A 19,288-nucleotide genomic window follows, 5' to 3' on the forward strand; every position below is an offset into this window, starting at 1 on the left:
CCAGACCATCCACCAGCTAGCCCACCCGAGTCTGTTTCCCACCGTAGAACCCCAGATTCTGCAGCAGCCCATCTCTAAGGATGGAGATGTCCATTGAGAGCTGTGGCCCGGGGAACTACCAGCTACCTGCTCTGCCCTTGGCATCACTTGGCCTCTGCCCATCGTACTGACGCTTCCCTCAGGTGCCCCTAAGATCTTGCTGCACCTCACCTTCAGCCTCTTGGTGTCCACAGTTGAGCCAAGCTGGGATGCTGGAAGCACAGACTGGATGCCTCCAGATGTGACGGTCTTGAGCCTCTCCAGTCCGCTGCTCAGGGCTGTGCTCAGGCTAGTACGAGACTGTTTCCTGTCGGGGCTAGCCTCCACAGGGGCAGCAGTGAGGGGTTTCACAGGATGGGGACTGCAAAAACAAACAAGTGAGCTATAGGGACAGAAGGGCAGCACAAAGGTGACACCACCATCTCTGTGATGTCTCCAGGACACAGCATCCTGACCTCCTCAACCCACCAGCCTCAATCCAGCATGGATAACTGGCCTACAAATCTTGTACCTATGCCAGGTCTTTGCCAGCCATTTCCCTTCCCTTGTTTTCTACACATTCAGTGACCCAATGGTCAAGACGTAGGTGTGAGAACTTCAGAGCTAAGAGAAGGAGAGACCTGCACAGACTATGGTGCTCCCTTGTCTTCACCTCTCTCTGCTAATGGCTTGCCATAAGATTTTGGAGAGGCCTGCAAAACCTCTTCTTGACCTTGACCCCACCTCCTCCCAAATCACTGTCCAGAGCATGGAGACTGCCTTCCTTTTCTAACCTCTCACTTTCTTTAAGTACTCAGGCCAAACCTCAATGCTGATACCCCAGTCCAAGTAAATCTGCTGGATCCCCTCCTTCACTTCTCTGAGTTGACAGCTACCCACCTCTCCCTTTCTTCAAAGACCTGCAGCTAATGCCCTGAAGTCTACTAGCCTCCTCTCAGTCCAAACTGCTACTTCCCTGTCTTCTCCTTCTCCTGAACACCCTGTTTTCTCACCAGCTGCAGTCCAGCTGCTTCCCCGGGGTCCTTCTAGATGTACCAAGTTCCCCTCACACCTGCCTTTTCCAGAAGCAGCTTTCCCTATTCTGCTAGACAATTAGTGGCCTTCCGCTTCTGAAAATTCCTTTAGTGGCTCCTTTCTAAGTAAGATAACAGATTCTAGGATGACGGGGGCTCTGCCTGTGCCTCCTGGCCCACAACTACCCCCTCCTCAGTCATAAACAATCTTTCAACCTTTATGAAAACTACTTCTAGCTAGACATAGTGGGGCACACCTGTAATAACAGCACAGCAGAGGCAGAAGCACCAGGAATTCAAGGCCAGGCTTTCCTACATGAAACTGTGCCTCAATAACCCCTCACCAACATATTCCTCTACCCAGGATCCTTCCCTTCCTCCCCTAACCTAGTTCCTACTACTGTGCCAAAGCTATACAAGTCCACCTCCTCAGGAAACCTAGTGATTCCCTGACCTAAGATAACCCTCTCCTGGGTGCCCGAGCACCTGGCACCTGCAATAGTCATAAGCCTATAAATCAGGTAACCTGTCCTGGGGGAACCTCATAAATCCACACTCGCCCTATAGAGACTTCAGGCCTTTAGGCAAAGAAGAGAATGGACCCGGGTTCCCTGACACAGGCGCAGGGTGACCCCATGAAATAGCACTGCTCCTCAGGACAGGGCTGGTGTTTAGTCTCACAGATACCAAGTCCCCCACACAGGGAGCTTCCTGAGGAGTCAGTTCACTAGGCCTTTACCTGGTCCTCTCACCCAGGAGTCTGCCCTGGAGATAGTATGAGAGCAGCTCCAAGGCCACCTGTCTCAAAAGCCACCCTCAGTGCATGGAGGTACCCTCTCAGCAAACAGCTAGAGTGCTAGGCTCTTGGCCTGAACCCCCCCCCGCTGCTACACACACACACACACACACACACACACACACACACACACACACACACACGCATCTGAGAAATAGGGACAGTTCTATGTGACCATCTCTTCACAGTGTAAGATCTTACTCCATATACATATTAAATGACACCAATTCTGAAAAGAACCCGTTTGAGTACAAGCTGAGGTTATACTGCAAGATGTGGGCCACATGAGGACACCATCACCAGGAAATGAGGAAACCATAGCCACCAGCTCCTTCTCCTTACAAGGAGGCACAGGCTCACCCAACACCAGGTGTCACCAGCAGGCCCAACTGCTTCCCTCACTGAAATGAAACCTCCCTGCTTGTCCACCTGGACTAGGCATTCTTTGGTTCTGGCACAAAACAGATGCTTGCTCAGCAACCCTAGACATATGAACCAGCAGGTGCCTGAGCAGGCTGGGGGGCCTCAAAGGCCAGGGTCAGATCATGAGCCACTGCCATCCTGATCCAATGCCCCTGCTGGGTCACTCTCACTGAGCCTTTATCCCAAGTCTCATCGCCCTCCATTCTGCCCAGGGCCTCATGCCGTAGAGACCACAGTCACAGAGGCATGAGCTATCCACTCAGCTGCCCTAAACGGATCCGGACAGTGATTTGGGAAGAGGCAGGGTCAAGGTCAAGAAGAGGTTTTGCAGGCCTCTCCAAAACCTCGTGGTAAGCCATTAGCAGAGAGAGGTGACAACAAGGGAGCACCATAGTCTGTGCAGGTCTCTCCTGCTCTTAGCTCTGAAGTTCTCATACCTACAGTCTTGACCACTGGGTCACCGAATGTGTAGAAGACAAAGGAAGGGGAATGGCCCAGGCCTGAAAGCCAATGACAAAGCAAGCCAGTGAGGTGCCTGCTGCAGCTGGAGAGCCTTTTCTAGAGGATTTGGGTGTGGGAAGCATTTGAAGACAGCTTCCTTTCCTCTCCTCTGAACCTGCCTTCAGCTTCCTCTCTAAGTCCAAGACCTTCTGCCGGCTCTCTGCTAACTCATCCTACCTGGACAGAAAACTGCTGTGAGCCCCACTACAACCTGTTACTACCTACAAAGCCTGAAGAAGTATCACCCCTTTGTGGAACTCCAGTCCCCCAGTCATGGCATCTTCGTACAGCAGATGCAGCTCTCATGCCCATCTTCTGCCAGGGCACGTGGACTCTCTCCAACCTCATCCCTCAACCTCTATCCTTATCAGGTGCTGTTTCCCAAACCCCAGCTTATAGGGCCAGCTGTCCCATGTATAAACAGTGTCAGAGCTGGTCCTACAGAAGTACATGGCTTCACCGGCTGCCTCCAAATAGAGGAGACCTTACACGTGCCCTCGGCAAACATGAAGCTCTACTGTGAAGTACTTCCACTCCTGTGTCCCTTCCCCACCCATGTTCCTCCTGGGAAGGGTTCTAGGTGGATGCTCACCTGCCACTGGGCTGGGGGTCCTCAGCTGGCCGTGTCTCCAGGGGCAGAAGCACAAGCGGGGAGGCTGGGGTGGCTGCAGCGTGGTCTTCCCCATATGGTGTAGGGGAGCCCCCAGTGGGGGAGAGCTCAAGGGGGCAAGCTGACTCTTCGGGAAGTGAGGAAGAAGAGGTCAAGGGCCAGGCTATAGGCAGGGGAGGGCACGGAGGGCCTGGCACTCCGTGGCGGTGGCTGGCCCAGGGTGGGAGAGGGGGAGGTGGGAAGGCAGGTTCTGGGGGTGTGGGCAACTCTTCTGGACCAGAGTGGGTAGAGGATCCCCTTGACCCTGGTGGTGATGTGGATGGGAGGCTGAGGGGATCTTGGCTCTCCTGACATGAGAAGGGATTTGAGGCCTCCTCCTCCTCCTCTTCCTCTGCTTCCTTCTCTTCCTCCTCCTCCTCTTTCTTGACCCACAGATCGGCCTGCTGGGAGGGGACTGAGAGAGCCCCAAACCCCTCTTTGGCTAGCTCCTGGCTCTGGGTTTCAAAGCTCTCATCTGTCTCTGAAGTCCCCCAGTCCTTCTGACTTAGCAGAGTTGAGCTGGCTGAGTTATGAGATCTGGGGATGGGTCCCTCAGGGCAGCTGGTGGGCCTAGGTAGACAGTCCCTAGACCCAGGGCTACTAGTTTCTCCTACTACATCTTCAAGTTCTGGCTCACCTATCAGGGTCCCAGAGGGGAGTCTGTGCAATTCCTCCAACTCTGAATTTACCCCCTCCTCTTTAGACTCTGGGGGACCAATAACCAATGCACTTGGGGTGCTATCTTCTACCCCTGGCCCCCTGCTACTTGGCCCCCCTGTAGCATTCTCTTCCTCCTCTTTGTCCTCCTCCACTTGAGAATTCGTGGGTGTGAAGAGGCGGGGTGGCTTGGGAGGTGGTGGGCCAAGCCATGGCCCCTCATCCAGTCCCTGCTCAGGCTCAGGCTCCAGCTGCAATGATGGGAGCCCTTCGCTCCCCATGGGAGGCACAGTATCTGGATACTCAGGCTGCACCTGGGAAGAAAGCACCCCCTTGGATTCTCCCTTCATGACAGGTGAAGCAGCCTCTGCTGTAGGAGAAATGGTGATCACGTCCCAAGGCCAGGAATCCTCCACTGTGTTCAGCTCCTGGAAAAGCTGGCTTCCATCTTGGGCGGCCTCCTCTTCCAGTCCTCCAGGAGTGTCATCTGAACCAGGAAATCTCTCCCATACACTGAGAACTTCTGGGGAGCTGAACAGAGATGCCCCACTATCTGCTGGACTCTGCCCTGCTCCCCCTTCTGAGGCAGGAAGCTCCCGGTCTGGTGTTGAGGCTGAGGCTTGCAGGTGCAACTGGGCTGCTCTGGAGGATGGACCAGTCCCTGAAGACCCCAGGGGTCCTGGGTCAGACATACTTGTGCTTGGCTGGTCCAGTACTGAGTCCACAGGAGCCTTGGGCTCTAACCATGTGCTGCTTCCTCCTCTTCCTCCCCCAGGCTCTCCCTGGGGCTCTGTTGCTTTCACTGCCAAGGTTCTAGGGCCTGGGTCTTGCAGCCCATCCTCCTCCAGCCCCATTCCTGCAGGGGCCAGGATCCCACTCCCGGCCTCTGACTGCAGCCTGCCAGCAGCAAAGATGTTGAAGTTGTCGTCCCACTCAGGCAGGGCTTTCCCAGGGGAGGCCAGGGGGGCCAGGCTGGCCCTCGAGGCACTGGGGAGAGAGGGAGCAGGTGAAGGAGAATTTAGTGCTATGTCGGCTTTGAGATCCTCGAAGAAGGGGTTGCTCTGCAAGGAGGTGAGGAACGGGTTGGTGACCCCCAAGAATCCGGATGGGGTGGCTTCAAGGACAATGTTGGCAGCAGCGGCAGTGGCAGTGGCAGTGGCAGGGGAGGCGGCTGCAAAAAGGTTAGTGCTTAGCATGGGAGCGGCAGCGGGAGCAGGAGGGGGGACCAGAGCCTGGGGGAAGCAGGGGTGAGGAGCAGCTGGGTCAGATTCTACCTGAGGAGACACGTCCAGGCTGTGGAGAAGACAAAACCATGAGCCTCCTGGTTAACGCTGAGACTGGAAATATCCCGGCCAAGTACCATCCCTACCCCACGTCCACCAGGCCAGGTACCACACCACCACATGGGCTATATGTAGCCACATGACCCAGGGAACCAAATGAAGGAAGACCCCAATATTATGAGGTACCAAAAGGATGCTGGGAGAGCTCATGGACAAAGACAGCAGTAAGAGAACCAAGCAGGGGCCTAGGTTGCAAATGAAATAGACTATACTTTACTGAGCTCTCGCAGGAAGGGGTAAAGGTGAGACTATCATCAGGCAGAAGATGTCCAAGAGAGCTCAGCACATGGGGAGGGGACAGGGAGGCTAAGGAGTTATTCTCCTACAGCAGATAGCATCCTTCCTTAGCTTACCCTCTTGTGGGTCAGCCTATGGAGTACACACTGATCTAAGAGCCTTCATTCCCCCAGGACAGAGTAAGAGAGAAAAGCAAACTGAACACTCCAGTGTTCACAGACTGGCAATGGCTGTGGCTGAGCTTCCTGTCAAACTCCAACTTTGATGGCCTCCTCCTCACAGGCAGCTTTTCAGTTCTCTAAACTCCTGGGGTCCCCTTCACCCCTTACACCTAAATGAGAGCATCGGGTAACCTCCTCATATCCACCTTTCCCACCCATCCAGCAGGGTGGTGAGCGAAGGCAGCTGAAGCCGGACTCTGCTAGCCAGGCATAGTGAAAGGTGGGCTGTGGCCAGAGGGAAGGAGCCTGGAGCTTGTCACAATCGTTCAAGAACTTAGGGTCTAAACTAGACAGGTTGTACAAGGTGCCTGACAGGCAACAGGCAAGAGTCCAGGTCAGCCAAAGGCCATGGAGGCTCCAAAAACAAACTTGGGGACAGAGGTCAGCTTCCCCACAGGACACAGCCATTTTCTCATGAGGATTCAGCTTTCAAAGCTAAACACGGTGGCAGGAGGAGGAGGAGGAGCACAGTGCCATCCTCACCTACAGAGCCATCCTGGACTACATCACATGCTGCCAACCCAAAAAATGTAAAGGAGGCTGTGGCTTTAGTGGGCAACATGTTTGCCCAGCATGCATAAAGCTCTAGGTTCCACTCCCAGCACTGCATTAGCCAGCTGTGCCAGCACAGGCCGTAATCAATCGTAAGACGGTCAGGAAGACCAGACGTTCAAGGTAATCTTCCTATGTATAGCAAGTCAAAGGCAGCCAGTGAGTTAGACATTGATAAATAAGTAAGGGAAGGCAAGGTGTGACAGCACACCTTTACACCCAGCACTTGGGAAGCAGAGGCAAGAGGAGGCAGGAGGCAGCCTGGTCTACATAACAAGTTCCAGGGGCAGCCAGAGCTACATAGTGAGAGATCCTATCTTGATTTTTTAAAAAAGGTCATTTTTTAAAATCCAGCTTTCAAAGATTCTCATGACCTTATTTCCCCCTAGAACAACTCCAACCAAGCTGGAGGGTAGATTCTCAGTCTCTAGACTGATCACCCCCTCTAGACAACAATGGAGGGGAAGGGGAGACCAAGTTCCCATGTCCCACCTCCAGCTCCCAGCTTCTGGTTCTGTTTCTACAAACAAAACAGGGGAAGACACTGAAAAGAGAAGAACTCTGTCTGGGGAGCCACCCCACAAATGTCCCCACCCCTACAGATTTCTCCCTTCATTCCAGGTAGGCCCCAGGGCCGAGGCCCAGGTTGACCCCTGAGAGTTAGGGACCACACACTAACTACCACTGGGGTCAGAGCCCCGTCTGGAGCATCCACACCTCCCAAGCTCCCTCCTAGGAAAGGGGCTGGGGCACTCTAAACTACCCTCTCTTTATGCTTCTCAAGAGTAGCCCTTGTGGTCCCATCAGCCTTGCTCGGCCCTACCTGACACCACCCACCCACCTGCCCATACACACACTCACCCTCAAGCTTGCAGCAGTCTGCTGCTAGGCAGACTTCAGGGAGAAGGGCACTAGGGAAGCAGACTAGGAGCCTCAGGCTCTGTCAGCAGGCTCCTCCCACCATGATTCCCCAGAGATGCATAGAAACCGGTTGGTATGGAATCAGCAAAGAGCTCTCTCTGGAGGCCAGAGTTCTAGGCAGCAGGCCCAACAGGTTTCCCTGAGCCAGCACAGCTTTCTGACATCCTGCCTGTTCCCACCCTCAGAACCCCTCCATCCTCACTCTCCCTGCACCCTAGCACACACATGTTCTTTTGGTTGTGAGTGTGGCCTCTAACACCTGAGCCATCCCTCCAGCGACCAAGCATACACTCTGAAGTCATCTGAAGGTCATCAGTGGAACACTCCTGCCCCACCAGCACACATGGTCTTCTGTGACGGTTGTACCCAGAGAATGCCACTGAGCCCTGGAGCCTACCCAGCCAGCTTGGCACAGCCTTCCCCTCCAAGGCAGCAGGGAACAACATATGCTGAGGCCAAATTCTGGGAAGAGAAGAGACAAGTCCAAGCAACTCTGTTCCTTCAACCCATGCAGATAAGCTTCCAGGCCTGTAGGAACCATAGGACAATTGGCTGAACCTGCCACTTAATGTGAAACACCAATTCACTTCAATGTTTCTCCCCACCCTTTTAAGTTTTTTTGAGATACTGTCTCTCTGCAGAGCCCAGGTTGACCTCAAACTCAACAGCAATCCTCTTGCCAGGACCTCCAGAGTGCCAGGATTATGGGCATGTGCCGCCATTCTTAGCTGTCCTTAAAAATCACACCCTGGGACCATCTCTGTAGAAAGCAGGTTTCACTACTAGCTGGGGCTTCTTCCTTAACCAGAGATGAGCTCTGTGTTCCCAACACTGAGGTGGCAAGTGGCTCTATGAAGGCTACCTACCAGTCCTCAAAGGTTACCGCCAGCCTTCCAGATACCACTGTATATAATGTACCAGCCACCCCTCCTGAGCTTGGAAGCTCCTGACACCTCCTAAGATGTGCTTCAATTCCCAGAAAACATGTCCAGGAGGTGTGGTCATCCTCTTACTGGCAGGAGACACTGAGAAGCCTGAGGCAGAGACCCCAGCTAGCATCTAGCTTCCAAAACTAGATTATTGCTAACCAAGTAACTATTCTGGGAAAACAGCCACAGGAGAGACAGAAAATTCACTAAAGCTAGTTAGGGATCACCTGAAATGACCCACCCTTTCTGCCACCACGAATATCTGTCACCATACCTCAGGAGGGACTGGGCAGACACAGAAGTGCTAAAGGTCACTTAATAACACCCCTGGCTCACTACAGCAACTCAATTCCTGATACCACCCTGCCAGTTCAATTTATTTTCACACCTGTATTTGGTCACTTTCTGTGTTCAAAGGTTGCTGTGGGGAAAAGGAGCCAAAACAAAGGCCCTAACGGGAGGCACTGAAAGGTTTAACAGGGTGGCCTGTGTTAACTCAAGCATAGGACACAGCCGCAGGTCCTGTGGCCCAGATAAGGCTCAGTTCTGACTCCTCTCAGCCTCATGTATGTAGGCTCAAGGGTAAGAGCCACATGCCAGAGGCATACCATGTGGAGAAGGCCAGTAGGATCGTCTTGCTAGCTACTGAATACAACACTGCCTTAAGCTTCTCCACAGAGCACACGTGCCAGAGTCACTAGAGGGCGCTGCTACTCCTACGCAAAACCTTTCAGGCTTTCCGACAGTAGCCCCAGGCACGGGGGTCCCTGTGGGCTGGCTGGCTCTCCTAGTCCTAGGTAGAGACCCTCCTCTAGTTGTAACTAGTTCTGATTCTAACCTGCAGGTGCTGCCCTGAGCTGCCTTATCTCTCGGCTCTCTCCCTAGAACTCTAAGCAAGCATTCCAACCAACAATCCCGGGGCCAGCTTTCCCTCCTGCTTCAGCGACCCAAGGTTAGAGTGCTCTTGGCACTCTGAGGGTGGCTCCTCTGGCCCTACCTGGATGCTTGGCCCACAGCCTGTGACAGAATCCAAAACCAAATGAGGGCAGGGCAGAAATCCCCTCTTGCTTCTGTCTACCACTGACCCGAATTAAGAAGTCAGAGAAGCACAGGGAAATGGTGGAAGGAAACTAGAAGTAAAACTACAATTTTGAGGCCCTGCCCCTCCCCTCTGCTGGGAAGCAGGCATAGCATCTTCACAGCCGGGCCCAGCCTTCTCTATACTCACTGAATGGGAGAGGTAGACTTATGAGGGGAGGAACAATTGGCCTCAAGAGGCTAGCTGGGACTGCCACCAATGCTGGACAGCAATGCAGATTTCTATGACCTGTGCATGGAGACCCTCGTTAGGGCCCTGCCAAACAATACAGCCACTGCAGAAGGGGTCAGAGACCGACCAGGACCAAAGGAGAGGTCTAGGAATGGAGCCAGCAGCAGTGGCCATCACTCCCAGCAGAGTTCATCCCTAGGGCAAGAGATCCTAGGCCTTGGTGGTGGTGATTATTCCCAGGGAGTGGCCATGGACGCAAAACCTTTTCCCAGCCTAGGACGACTGGGCAAGGAGGAAGCACCCAGCTACAATACTTAACATCTGTCCCTCGAGGGGACATGATCCCAGAGCCAGGTGAGGAGCCAAAGGAAGTTATCTATCTAACTTCAGGGGAAAGTGCCTGAAGGTACAGCCCCGTCTCAAAGCTTCCTTACCTTGAGCTGAGAAAGCAAGAGATGAGGTCAGGAAAGCAACAAGTCACACGATGCCTCTGCCTTCCTTTGTATTACCGATATAAGCATCAGGGCCTGGGCCCACCTGGATCCACAGGACCCTCATGGTGTTGTGCCCTTGCTACTCACCTGTGTCAGTAGGCACAGTTCAAGCCTTGGCTCAGGAAGACAAGGTACCTCACTTAACCATGCAAAGCTAGAGCCCAGGCAGCCTGCTCCCTGCTCCTCCCAGCCCCAGGCCCCAGGGGCCAAACACCCAACCTCCTTCACTCAGAGCAAAAGTAGCCTTGCTGAATATGTACCTGGGCTTCTGAGTTGGTTCCTTGGACTCTCTCAGGCCAAACCAGCTACTCTTGGCCTTTTCCTCCCCGGTGGATGAATGGTGCGGGGAGGCTCCTAGGGAAGGACTCCCTTTCTCCCCGACTGAGCCGCGGCGCCCCACCTCATTCCGACTCAGCCCTTGGTGGTGGTGGTGGTGGAAGAGCCCCATCCGGGGCTTCCGCTCCTTTTCTGCTGCTATGGCCTCAGAGGATGCCACCATGGGTGTAGCAACCTGGACTGGCTTTCCCTCTGGTGGTCGGGTCCCCTCCTCCTCTGCAGAGCAACTGGCCCCTGGAGCCAGCACTTTGGTTTGCTTGCTCAGCTCCTCCTGTCCAGGCACTGCCTCTAAGCTGCTGGTGCCATGGCTGCCTCTGACCCAAGAGTCATCTGAGGACCGAGACCCCTCCTCAGAGGACCGAGGTGGGACACTGTGTAAGGAGCTTGAGGGAAAGGGGCCTGAGATGGAGCTGCGGTGCCGTAATGGGGGCTGAGGCTCTTCATTGTACACATGGCTCCCATTGACGCAGAGGGACGAGCGGGAGGCTCCATCGAGGTGGCCTTGGAGCTCAAGAAGGGCCCGGGGAGGAGCTGCTCGAAGCTGGCTGGCCTCGTCACTGTATGTCCTCTTGTGAGTGAGCAGCTTGGGGGACTGTATAGAGTCCCTTCCTGGAAAGGAAATGTGACCATGAGCACTTGGAAGAGGAGCCCTGTTTCCCTGCCTTCCTCACCACCCTCTCCCTCTGCTCACCCGCTTCAGTGGCTAGCCAGCTGCTGTGGCTTGGTGAGCGGGTGAGCAGCTCTGCCCCAGGGCCCTGGTAGACCAGACTGCCACTAGTGGAGGACAGGGTGCTGTCGGAGCCCAGAGAGGTGTTGGACTGTGTGAGCGAGGACTTGCGGAGTTTGTTGCGGAGGAAGAAGCCTTTGGCTTTGCCCATCTTGCCCAGGCTGCCTAACTCGGGGTCCTCCAGGGCACTGCTAGGAAGGATGGCTGAGGCAGATTCGAGGTCATACTTCTTCTTGCCCTTCACTTTGTCCTTGAGCTTGCTGAAGGGAGACCGTGGCTTGTCCTTCATGGAGAGATCAAACATGCTGGCGCTCAGGTTGTTCCGTGTGAACTGGATGGTCACCTGGATCTCACCACGCTCCTTCTCCTTCTTGCCTGGCTTAGAGTGTAGCTTGTACCACCTGAAAGAAGCAGCAGGGCAGAGCTCTGGTCACAGGTACCTCAGACGCCCCCTTCACTTCCCAGGACAGCCATAGACACACAGCCCCACCCCCACCGGCTCCTGCCGTGGCACACAAGCTTGGGTTCTGGAATTACCAGCATAACTGCGAAACCCTTAAGCTTACCTATAATGGAGAAAGCCACATCCAGAGCTAAGAAATCTTCTCAGGGGCCACTGAGCAAGGCAGCAGTGACCAGGACACAGTCCCTCCTGACCAGTGCTTTCCTTAGAGCTCAGAGACGCCACAATAATTCATCAGCCCCTCTACCTGTAACTCTGAAGCCCAAAGGGGTGAGGCTGGGCCTGTTGAGAACTGCCCTGTTTCCAGGTCCTGGTGGAGACAGCCCTATGACGCACTTTACCTTCTCTGTTCAGTCCCACAGGTACTCTGAGCCACCAAAAAAGAGCACACAGAGGCCCAGGACACTAATGTACGTACACACAGTCCTCACAGATGCACTGACTCACCCCAAGTCCTGCCAAGAATACTCTGAAGCAGAGGAGCAGACAGGCATGACTGAGACCTGAAGCAAGAGAGCTGGGGGGGAGGAGTGCCTTCATCCACTCCCCTCCCCCACTTCCACCCTGCCAGGTACTCCCTAGGGGGTCATCCCCTGTTCTACAGATTAGAGGGAAGGCTTAGACTCAGAACAGCAGACAGGGAAGGACAAGGACATACATCCTTGTCCATCACTCCCAAGCCCATGTCCTCTGGTGACACACTCCCCAGGGAATCAACCCCTAGTTTAGCTGTACCGTCTTCAGGTATGAGGAGCCCAGACCGGCCTTGAAATCACTATCTAACTGCAGTTCTCTGTGAACTCCATCCCCCACCTGGTGCTGGGATTACCGGTGTGCACCACCATGCCCACTTACCTCTCAGAAAACTAAATATACAGTGTTGCTGTGCAAGGAGCAAGTACACTTGTGGGTGTTTACCTATGGAGGTGCAAACTTGTATCCACCAAAAGAAAACGTCTCTCAGAAGCTTGTAGCACCTCTATTTGCAACAGCCCAGACTTGGAAGTTGCCCGGGTACCCTTCAGTGAGTGAGTACATCAACACACTGGCATGGACAGTAGCACTGAACACAATGACAGACAAGGATGAGCTACAGAGACATGAAAAGACACAGGAAGATTTGTAAACACACAAGAGAAAGGATTCCATAAGGCTTTGTGGACTCCACTGTATCACATTCAAGAAAAGACAAAACTATCAGGACAAGAGAAAGATAAGGACAGAGCATAGCAGGCAATGTACACCTGTATCTTACCACTGGGGATGCTGAGGCAGGAGGATCACTGAAAGCTTGAGGTCAGCCTAGACTATGCAATTATCACCCGCCCCCTTTTTAAAAAAACAAAATGAAACAAAGAAAGAGATCAGGGGGGGCTGGGGATTTAGCTCAGTGGTAGAGCGATTACCTAGGAAGCGCAAGGCCCTGGGTTCGGTCCCCAGCTCCAAAAAAAGAAAAAAGAAAGATCAGGGGAGGAAAGGAAGTGAACAGACAGAACATTTTTGTGAATGAGTAGGGCATTTTTATGGAGTGAGACTACCCAGATGATGTCATTGTGGTAAATAGTGTCATTTTGTTTCAACACCTGAAGAACACAGAACATTCATATAGAATGAGCCCTGATGTATAATCAACCACAGAGACAGCAGGATGGCCGCAAATTCAGGGGCAGCCTAGGCTACACAGAGATCTACAGGCCAGCTAGGGACGACACAGTGAGAGTGTCAAAAACTAAGTGCCTCAAAAACTAAGCAATAGAGCTGGAGAGATGGCTCAGTGGTTAAGAGCACTGACTGCTCTTCCAGAGGTCCCGAGTTCAATTCCAAGCAACCACATGGTGGCTCACAACCATCTGTAAAGGGGATTCGATGTCCTCTTCTGGTGTGTCTGAGGACAGCAACAGTGTACTCATCTACATAAAATAAATAAATCTTAAAAAAAAAAAACCTAAGCGCTGAAGACCTCTGATACTTTGATAATCAGCCTTTCACCCTTAACAAATGCACCACACTGCTGCCAGATGTTAGCAACACAACACACTGGTGCATGGGGGAGGTGTGTGGGGTGCTGGACAAAATTCAAACTTTAACTGACTTTCTCTAAATCTTAAAGGAAAACTGCTTGTTTAACAAACAAAGCATTGGGGCTAGGGAGGCAGCTCAGCTCTTAAGAACATGCACTGCTATGAACAACAATGCCAAGCAACCAGAGCTTCCAGGGACTAAGCTACTACCTAAAGACTATACATGGACTGACCCTGGACTCTGACCTCATAGGTAGCATTGAATATCCTAGTAAGATTACCAGTATAAGGGGAAGCCCTGGGTCCTGCTAAGACTGAACCCCCAGTGAACTAGATTGTTGGGGGGAGGGCGGCAATGGGGGGAGGATGGGGAGGGGAACACCCCTAAGGAAGGGGAGGGGGAGGGGTTAGGGGGATGTTGGCCTGTAAACCGGGAAAGGGAATAACACTCGAAATGTAAATAAGAAATACTCAAGTTAATAAAAAAAAACAAAAAACAAAAAAAAAAAAAACAAAAACGTGCACTGCTTTTGCAGGCCATCCACAGTGAGTGGTTCACACCCCAGTAACTCCGGCTGGAAGAGAGGCCCCTTCCGGCCCCCACCAGCAAGCACTGCACTCACAAGCACACACAAAATGGCGGGTCCAGCAGTTCCACAGCAGTCACTGTGAGGCTATCTCACCCAGTATAAAATAACTTCAAGGGGAAAGAGTTGCGTTAGCTCATGGTGTCAGAGGCTTTTTCATTTCATGGTCCATGCCTCCCTCGATTCTGCATCCCTGGTGAGGCTGCAGGAGCACATGGTGGAGGCTGTATACCAGGGGCATCTCCTCTGGGACCCAGCATGACAACTGGTACCTCTCACATCAGGACAGTGTTCCCTGGCTTTGGGAATGCTCTGGACAGAGTCCTCATAGAAATGCTTGAGTGTTTCACTGTCTTCCTGGTCCCTCTGGATGTGATAAAGTCATGGAGCAGACTGCTGCAACTCCGTTTAGCAGCAGATCTGGGTTGGGTTCACTGGTGGACACCGGTACTGAAGAGTAGAGGTTCTCAGAAACAGGACATTGATTTCCTCTCAAAGTATCACTGCTGGGGCTGGAGATCTGGCTCAGTTGGTCTGAGGACCTGAGGTTGGGTCCCCAGCACACACATGAGAAAGAAGCTGGCTGTGGTGTTCTGTGTCTGTAACCCCAGCAATGGAGAAGAGGGGATCCCTGGTGTTTGCTGTTCATCCACTGTGGCTAGTCCAAGAACTCCAGGTTCAAAGAGAGGCTCTGTCTTGGAGAAGAAGGTGCAGAGCAATAGAGAAAGACACCAGAAATGACCTCTGACCTACACACACACACACACACACACACACACACACACACACACACCATCCACTACATTTACATACTCAAGCTCACACATACACGTGCCTAAAACTCACTCTGTAGAGCAGACTGGGCTGGAACTTGTATCGATCCTCCTGAGTGTTAGCATCACAGGTGTGCATGCTGTGCCCCACTGAGACTTAATTCTTTATGCAAAAAGAATCACCTTCATCTCATTAGCATGCAAATGTGTTTTCGTTTTAATGCATGAAAAATTATATGTATCCAAAACGTTTTTTTAAAAAAAAATTTTCTTTTTAAAATTAACATTATATGCATTTTATTTGTTGTCTATTGGTGTTTTGCCTACATGCATGTCTATGTACCACATGTGTGCAGGTTGCCTCCAAAACCAGAAGAGGGCGCCTGATCTCCTGGAAATTGAGGTCACAGTTGTGAGTCACCATGTGGGTTCTGGGAACCAAACCTGTGCCCTCTGGACGAGGAGCCAGTGCTCTTAACCCCTGAGCCATCTCTCCAGCCCCTCTTAGATTTTTTCCCCTTTTAAGACTTATTTATGGGGTTAGGTAAAAATTGTTCACTTTAGTAGCACAAATGCTAAAAATGGCATTCAGAGATTATCGTGACTCCTGCACAAGTATAATTTGTGCAGCATCCTAGTACAAAGAAAGGAAGGCATGATTAGTCACTACATAACAACTTACCAAATCGTCATGCCATACATTTTTAAAATAATTTTTATTGGCCTTTCAGATGGTTTCATGTTTTTAAAAAATTAAATTACATTTTAATTTATTGTTTGTGGGGAGTGGGTGGAGGGAGGGAGAGATTGTGTTTATATGCCTCACTGCAAATGTGAGGTCACAGAACAACTTATGGAGTCAGTTCTGTCCTACCATGTGGGGCCTGGGGGATAACTCCGCTGTCAGGCTTGGTGGTAACTGCCTTTCCCTGCTGGGCCATCTCACTGGCCCTCCTCTAATGGGATTTATAAGGTTAAATGCCCAAGAGGCTGGGAAGATGGCTCACTGGGTAAGCATGAAGACGTGGGCTTGGATTTCCAGAACTCATGTCGAAAGACTGGTGTGGACTGTGTGCCAGCACTGTCAGAGGCAGAGATGGACTCCTGTGGCTTGCTGTCCACCAGTCTAGCTCCCGGTTCGATTCCCAAAACCCACGTGTCAGCCCACAACCAACTCTTCACGCCAGTCTCAAGGGATCCAAGCCTTCTGACCTCTGAGGGCACCAGGCACACACATGGTACACATACACACAATCTAGGCAGGACACCTGTATACATAAAATAATAAAATAAATATATGATAACAATTTTAATAAGCTAAATAGTAATTATTTTTAAAAGCAAAGTACTTTTAAAATAGTATCTAATGTGGGAATGGTGGTACGTGCTTGTAACAGTGCTCAGAAGGCTGAGGCAGGAGGACTAGTCCATGTCAAGGTTAGCCTGAGCAACACAAAAAGACCTTCTCTCAAAAAATAAGTTGTATCGCTTTAAAAAGAAAGTTTAATAGGCGCACCTATAATCGCAGTGCTCAGGAGGCAAACACAGGGGAATGACTACAGATTCGAGGCCAGCCTGGGCTATGCTGTGAGTTCCCAGGTAGTCAAGGCTACGGAGTAAAAATCTGTCTCAAAAAATAAAAGAGGAGAGGGAAAGGGAAAGAAAGGGACAAGGTAGAGAGAGAGGGAAGGAGGGAGAGAAGGAGAGAGAGGAAGAGGGAGGGAAAGGGGAAGGAGGGGGGAGAGAGAGAGAGAGAGAGAGAGAGAGAGAGAGAGAGAGAGAGAACGAACACAGGAAGAAACTATGAAATAAACAACATAAGTTTTCTTAAACTGAAAGCCACCAGCACTACACAAAAGGCTACAAAGTATGTACCCCAATGAGCAAAGTCAGCACCACACCCACCGATGTAGTCATGAGACTTCCAAACAGCACACATATAAAGAAAACCCCAAAGACCTCCATTATCAATGCCACACAAAGGGCAATGACTATCTCCAAGTATCTGAGGGAAATGCTTCTCACTAGTTTAGAGTTCAAGACCAACATTCAAGCAAGGGTGAAGGCCATTAGCATTGCAGCCAACAGACTCAGAGCCCATGATCCACACACACACAGTGGACGTGCATGCACACCTCAGGAGTGTAAGGCAACCATTCCTCACTGGGAGTCCCCTTCCCCACAACACTGGCAACTTGGAGGTCCTGGCAGACAGAGGAGGTTGGGAATGGGAGTGGGCCCTTTTATTAAAACCTGCTATGTAGCTAGGCTTGATGGGTGCACAAGTGTAACCCTAGCTCTTGAGAAGCTGTGGCAGGAAGATGATCAGTTCCAGTCAGCCCTCAGTCCATAGTGAGGGAGTGAGTGTGGTTAGGCTTCTCATCAAAACATACAGAATAAATTCACCATAAGGCTGGTGGCAGTGGCCTTGTTTTACTGTGGGGGAAAGGGAGCTCTTAATGCCTTTTGAGGCAGGGTCTTGTTATATAGCCTAGGCTGGTCTCTAAATTAGGATCTGCCAGCCTCAGCCTCTGAGTACTGAGATTAAGCTATGGGTCACAATAACTGACTTCTCAGCCTTTAGGTCTTTAAGAACCAAGGTCCTAGTCACTTTCCTCAAATCCAGTCAAAACATCACCAAGACCTAAGAAATAGAAGAGACAGACAGACAGACAGACAGACAGCGGGAGAGAGAGAGAGAGAGAGAGAGAGAGAGAGAGAGAGAGAGAGAGAGAGAGAACAGACTCTAAGCCACTGCTAAGACGCTAGAAGGACCACAGACATCCTCTGTGCTTGGCCTGAAGGTCACACGCAGCAGAAGAGCTCCCCGGGTGAGAAGCTGCAGGGAGCTATCTTCTCTGTGGCTATTTTTGGACTCCTTGAATCTTTTATAAGGAGCATCTATCACTGCTGTAATAGAAAGGAGAAATGCCAGGCCTGCCATTTCCTCTACAGCTTCTGGGCCCACCAAAGGGGCTACTTTTAGGACTTTCCCAGGTAAAGGCAAGGGTCATCAGCAGCTCAGGTTGAGGATTGACCTCTTTTGTGAGGTCACCTTCTCATCTGATACTTCTCCCAGGAAATTTGAGTCTCTCTCTCTGGGAGGCCAGGAAGGAAGAAGGGCTTTGCACAGTGTGATAGTTAATATTAACTGTTTATCTGAATGATGGAAAGTTAAGCAGTGAACAACCACATCTATGAGGGCTTATCTATTAGGTCCATTGAGTGGGAAGACACACCTTAACTGCAGGCCCTGCACCAACCGCTGGGACCCTGGACTGAATAAAAAGGAAAGGGGAGCTACGCATTACATTGTTGCTCTCTGCTTCCTGACTACAGATACAATGTAACCAGCTGCCTCCCATTCTTGCTAGGATGACCTCACTGTCTGTCTCCACATGCCAGAGCCTCCAAACTGTGACCTAAGACGAACCTTAAATTGCTTTCGTGAAAGTATTTTATCACAGCAAAAGGGAAAGTAAGTGGTTAAGACACTTGGAATCTCTCAGATTCTCTTGTCCAGAGAAGACTAGGGTTACAAACGCCTTGGGACATAGAACACTGTCACTTCTGTCCTTCAACAAATTCACTCAGCCCCTCTCTAACCACTAGCACTTGAGCACTCTGAGGACTTGGCCAGAGCTCAGCCTTCTTCCAGAATGGTGGGTGACCCTACTCTTGCTGAGATGTCAAGAATCCTCTGAAATGCTATCTGTCTCATTCCTAGACAAGTGCTCAAATACACCCCACCCAGATCTGCCATGTACCGAGCTACTAGATTCCTAGGGGAAAGGTAGCCACAGACACTGCCTAATAGGTTAACACAGGGAACACGCACCAAAGAACCAGAGACAATCAGGCTACTAGTAGCAACTTCCTGCAGCCTGAAGTTCCCTGTGACTCTTTCCATGAGAAGGCAGACATAAACAGCCATTCCTAGCCCTCTCCTAACAAATGTTCACCTATCTCCAGGAATGGACAAGGGAAGGTAGGACCTGACTGACTCAGGAAGCTCTCAAACACCCTCCCTCACACTCCTTCCAAGTCCACTAGGTGAGGTTGTCACAGCCCTGGAAACCTCAGGACCTATCCAAAATCCATAGGATTTGGTCAAAGCTTAAAAAGTCTGGACTGTGTGGCATACAAGGCCTGAGCTCGATAGCCAAGGCCCACCCCACTGGGCATCATCAGCCAAGGCCACACCCAGCTAAGCATCATTGGCGCAGGATCATTTTGTCCATTATCCCTTTAGTGACACCAAGCCTATTTAAAACATATGGAACTATAAAGTCAGGATGGGAAATATAGATATGACAGACATATTGGTGGAGGCACC

The 19,288-nt window shown here is 51.5% G+C and overlaps 1 protein-coding gene across 3 annotated transcripts in view; it reads right to left on the minus strand.

Annotated features, from left to right (window-relative positions):
- The window catches only part of Rab11fip5 (RAB11 family interacting protein 5), a 37,512-nt gene that overhangs the window by 2,248 nt on the left and 15,976 nt on the right, over nucleotides 1–19,288 (minus strand). The window contains exons 2-5 of one of the 3 annotated variants that reach the window (XM_039108722.2): nucleotides 11,073–11,509; nucleotides 10,306–10,990; nucleotides 3,365–5,371; nucleotides 211–400 (exon numbers count right to left, since the gene is read on the minus strand). In XM_039108722.2, coding sequence (XP_038964650.1) covers nucleotides 211–400; nucleotides 3,365–5,371; nucleotides 10,306–10,990; nucleotides 11,073–11,509 — 3,319 coding nt within the window. The remainder of the gene's footprint in view (nucleotides 1–210; nucleotides 401–3,364; nucleotides 5,372–10,305; nucleotides 10,991–11,072; nucleotides 11,510–19,288) is intronic. The other 2 variants (XM_039108723.2, NM_001399548.1) reach the window with 2 other exon arrangements.

This window comes from Rattus norvegicus, chromosome 4, assembly GCF_036323735.1.
Source record: "Rattus norvegicus strain BN/NHsdMcwi chromosome 4, GRCr8, whole genome shotgun sequence".
NCBI lineage: Eukaryota > Metazoa > Chordata > Mammalia > Rodentia > Muridae > Rattus > Rattus norvegicus.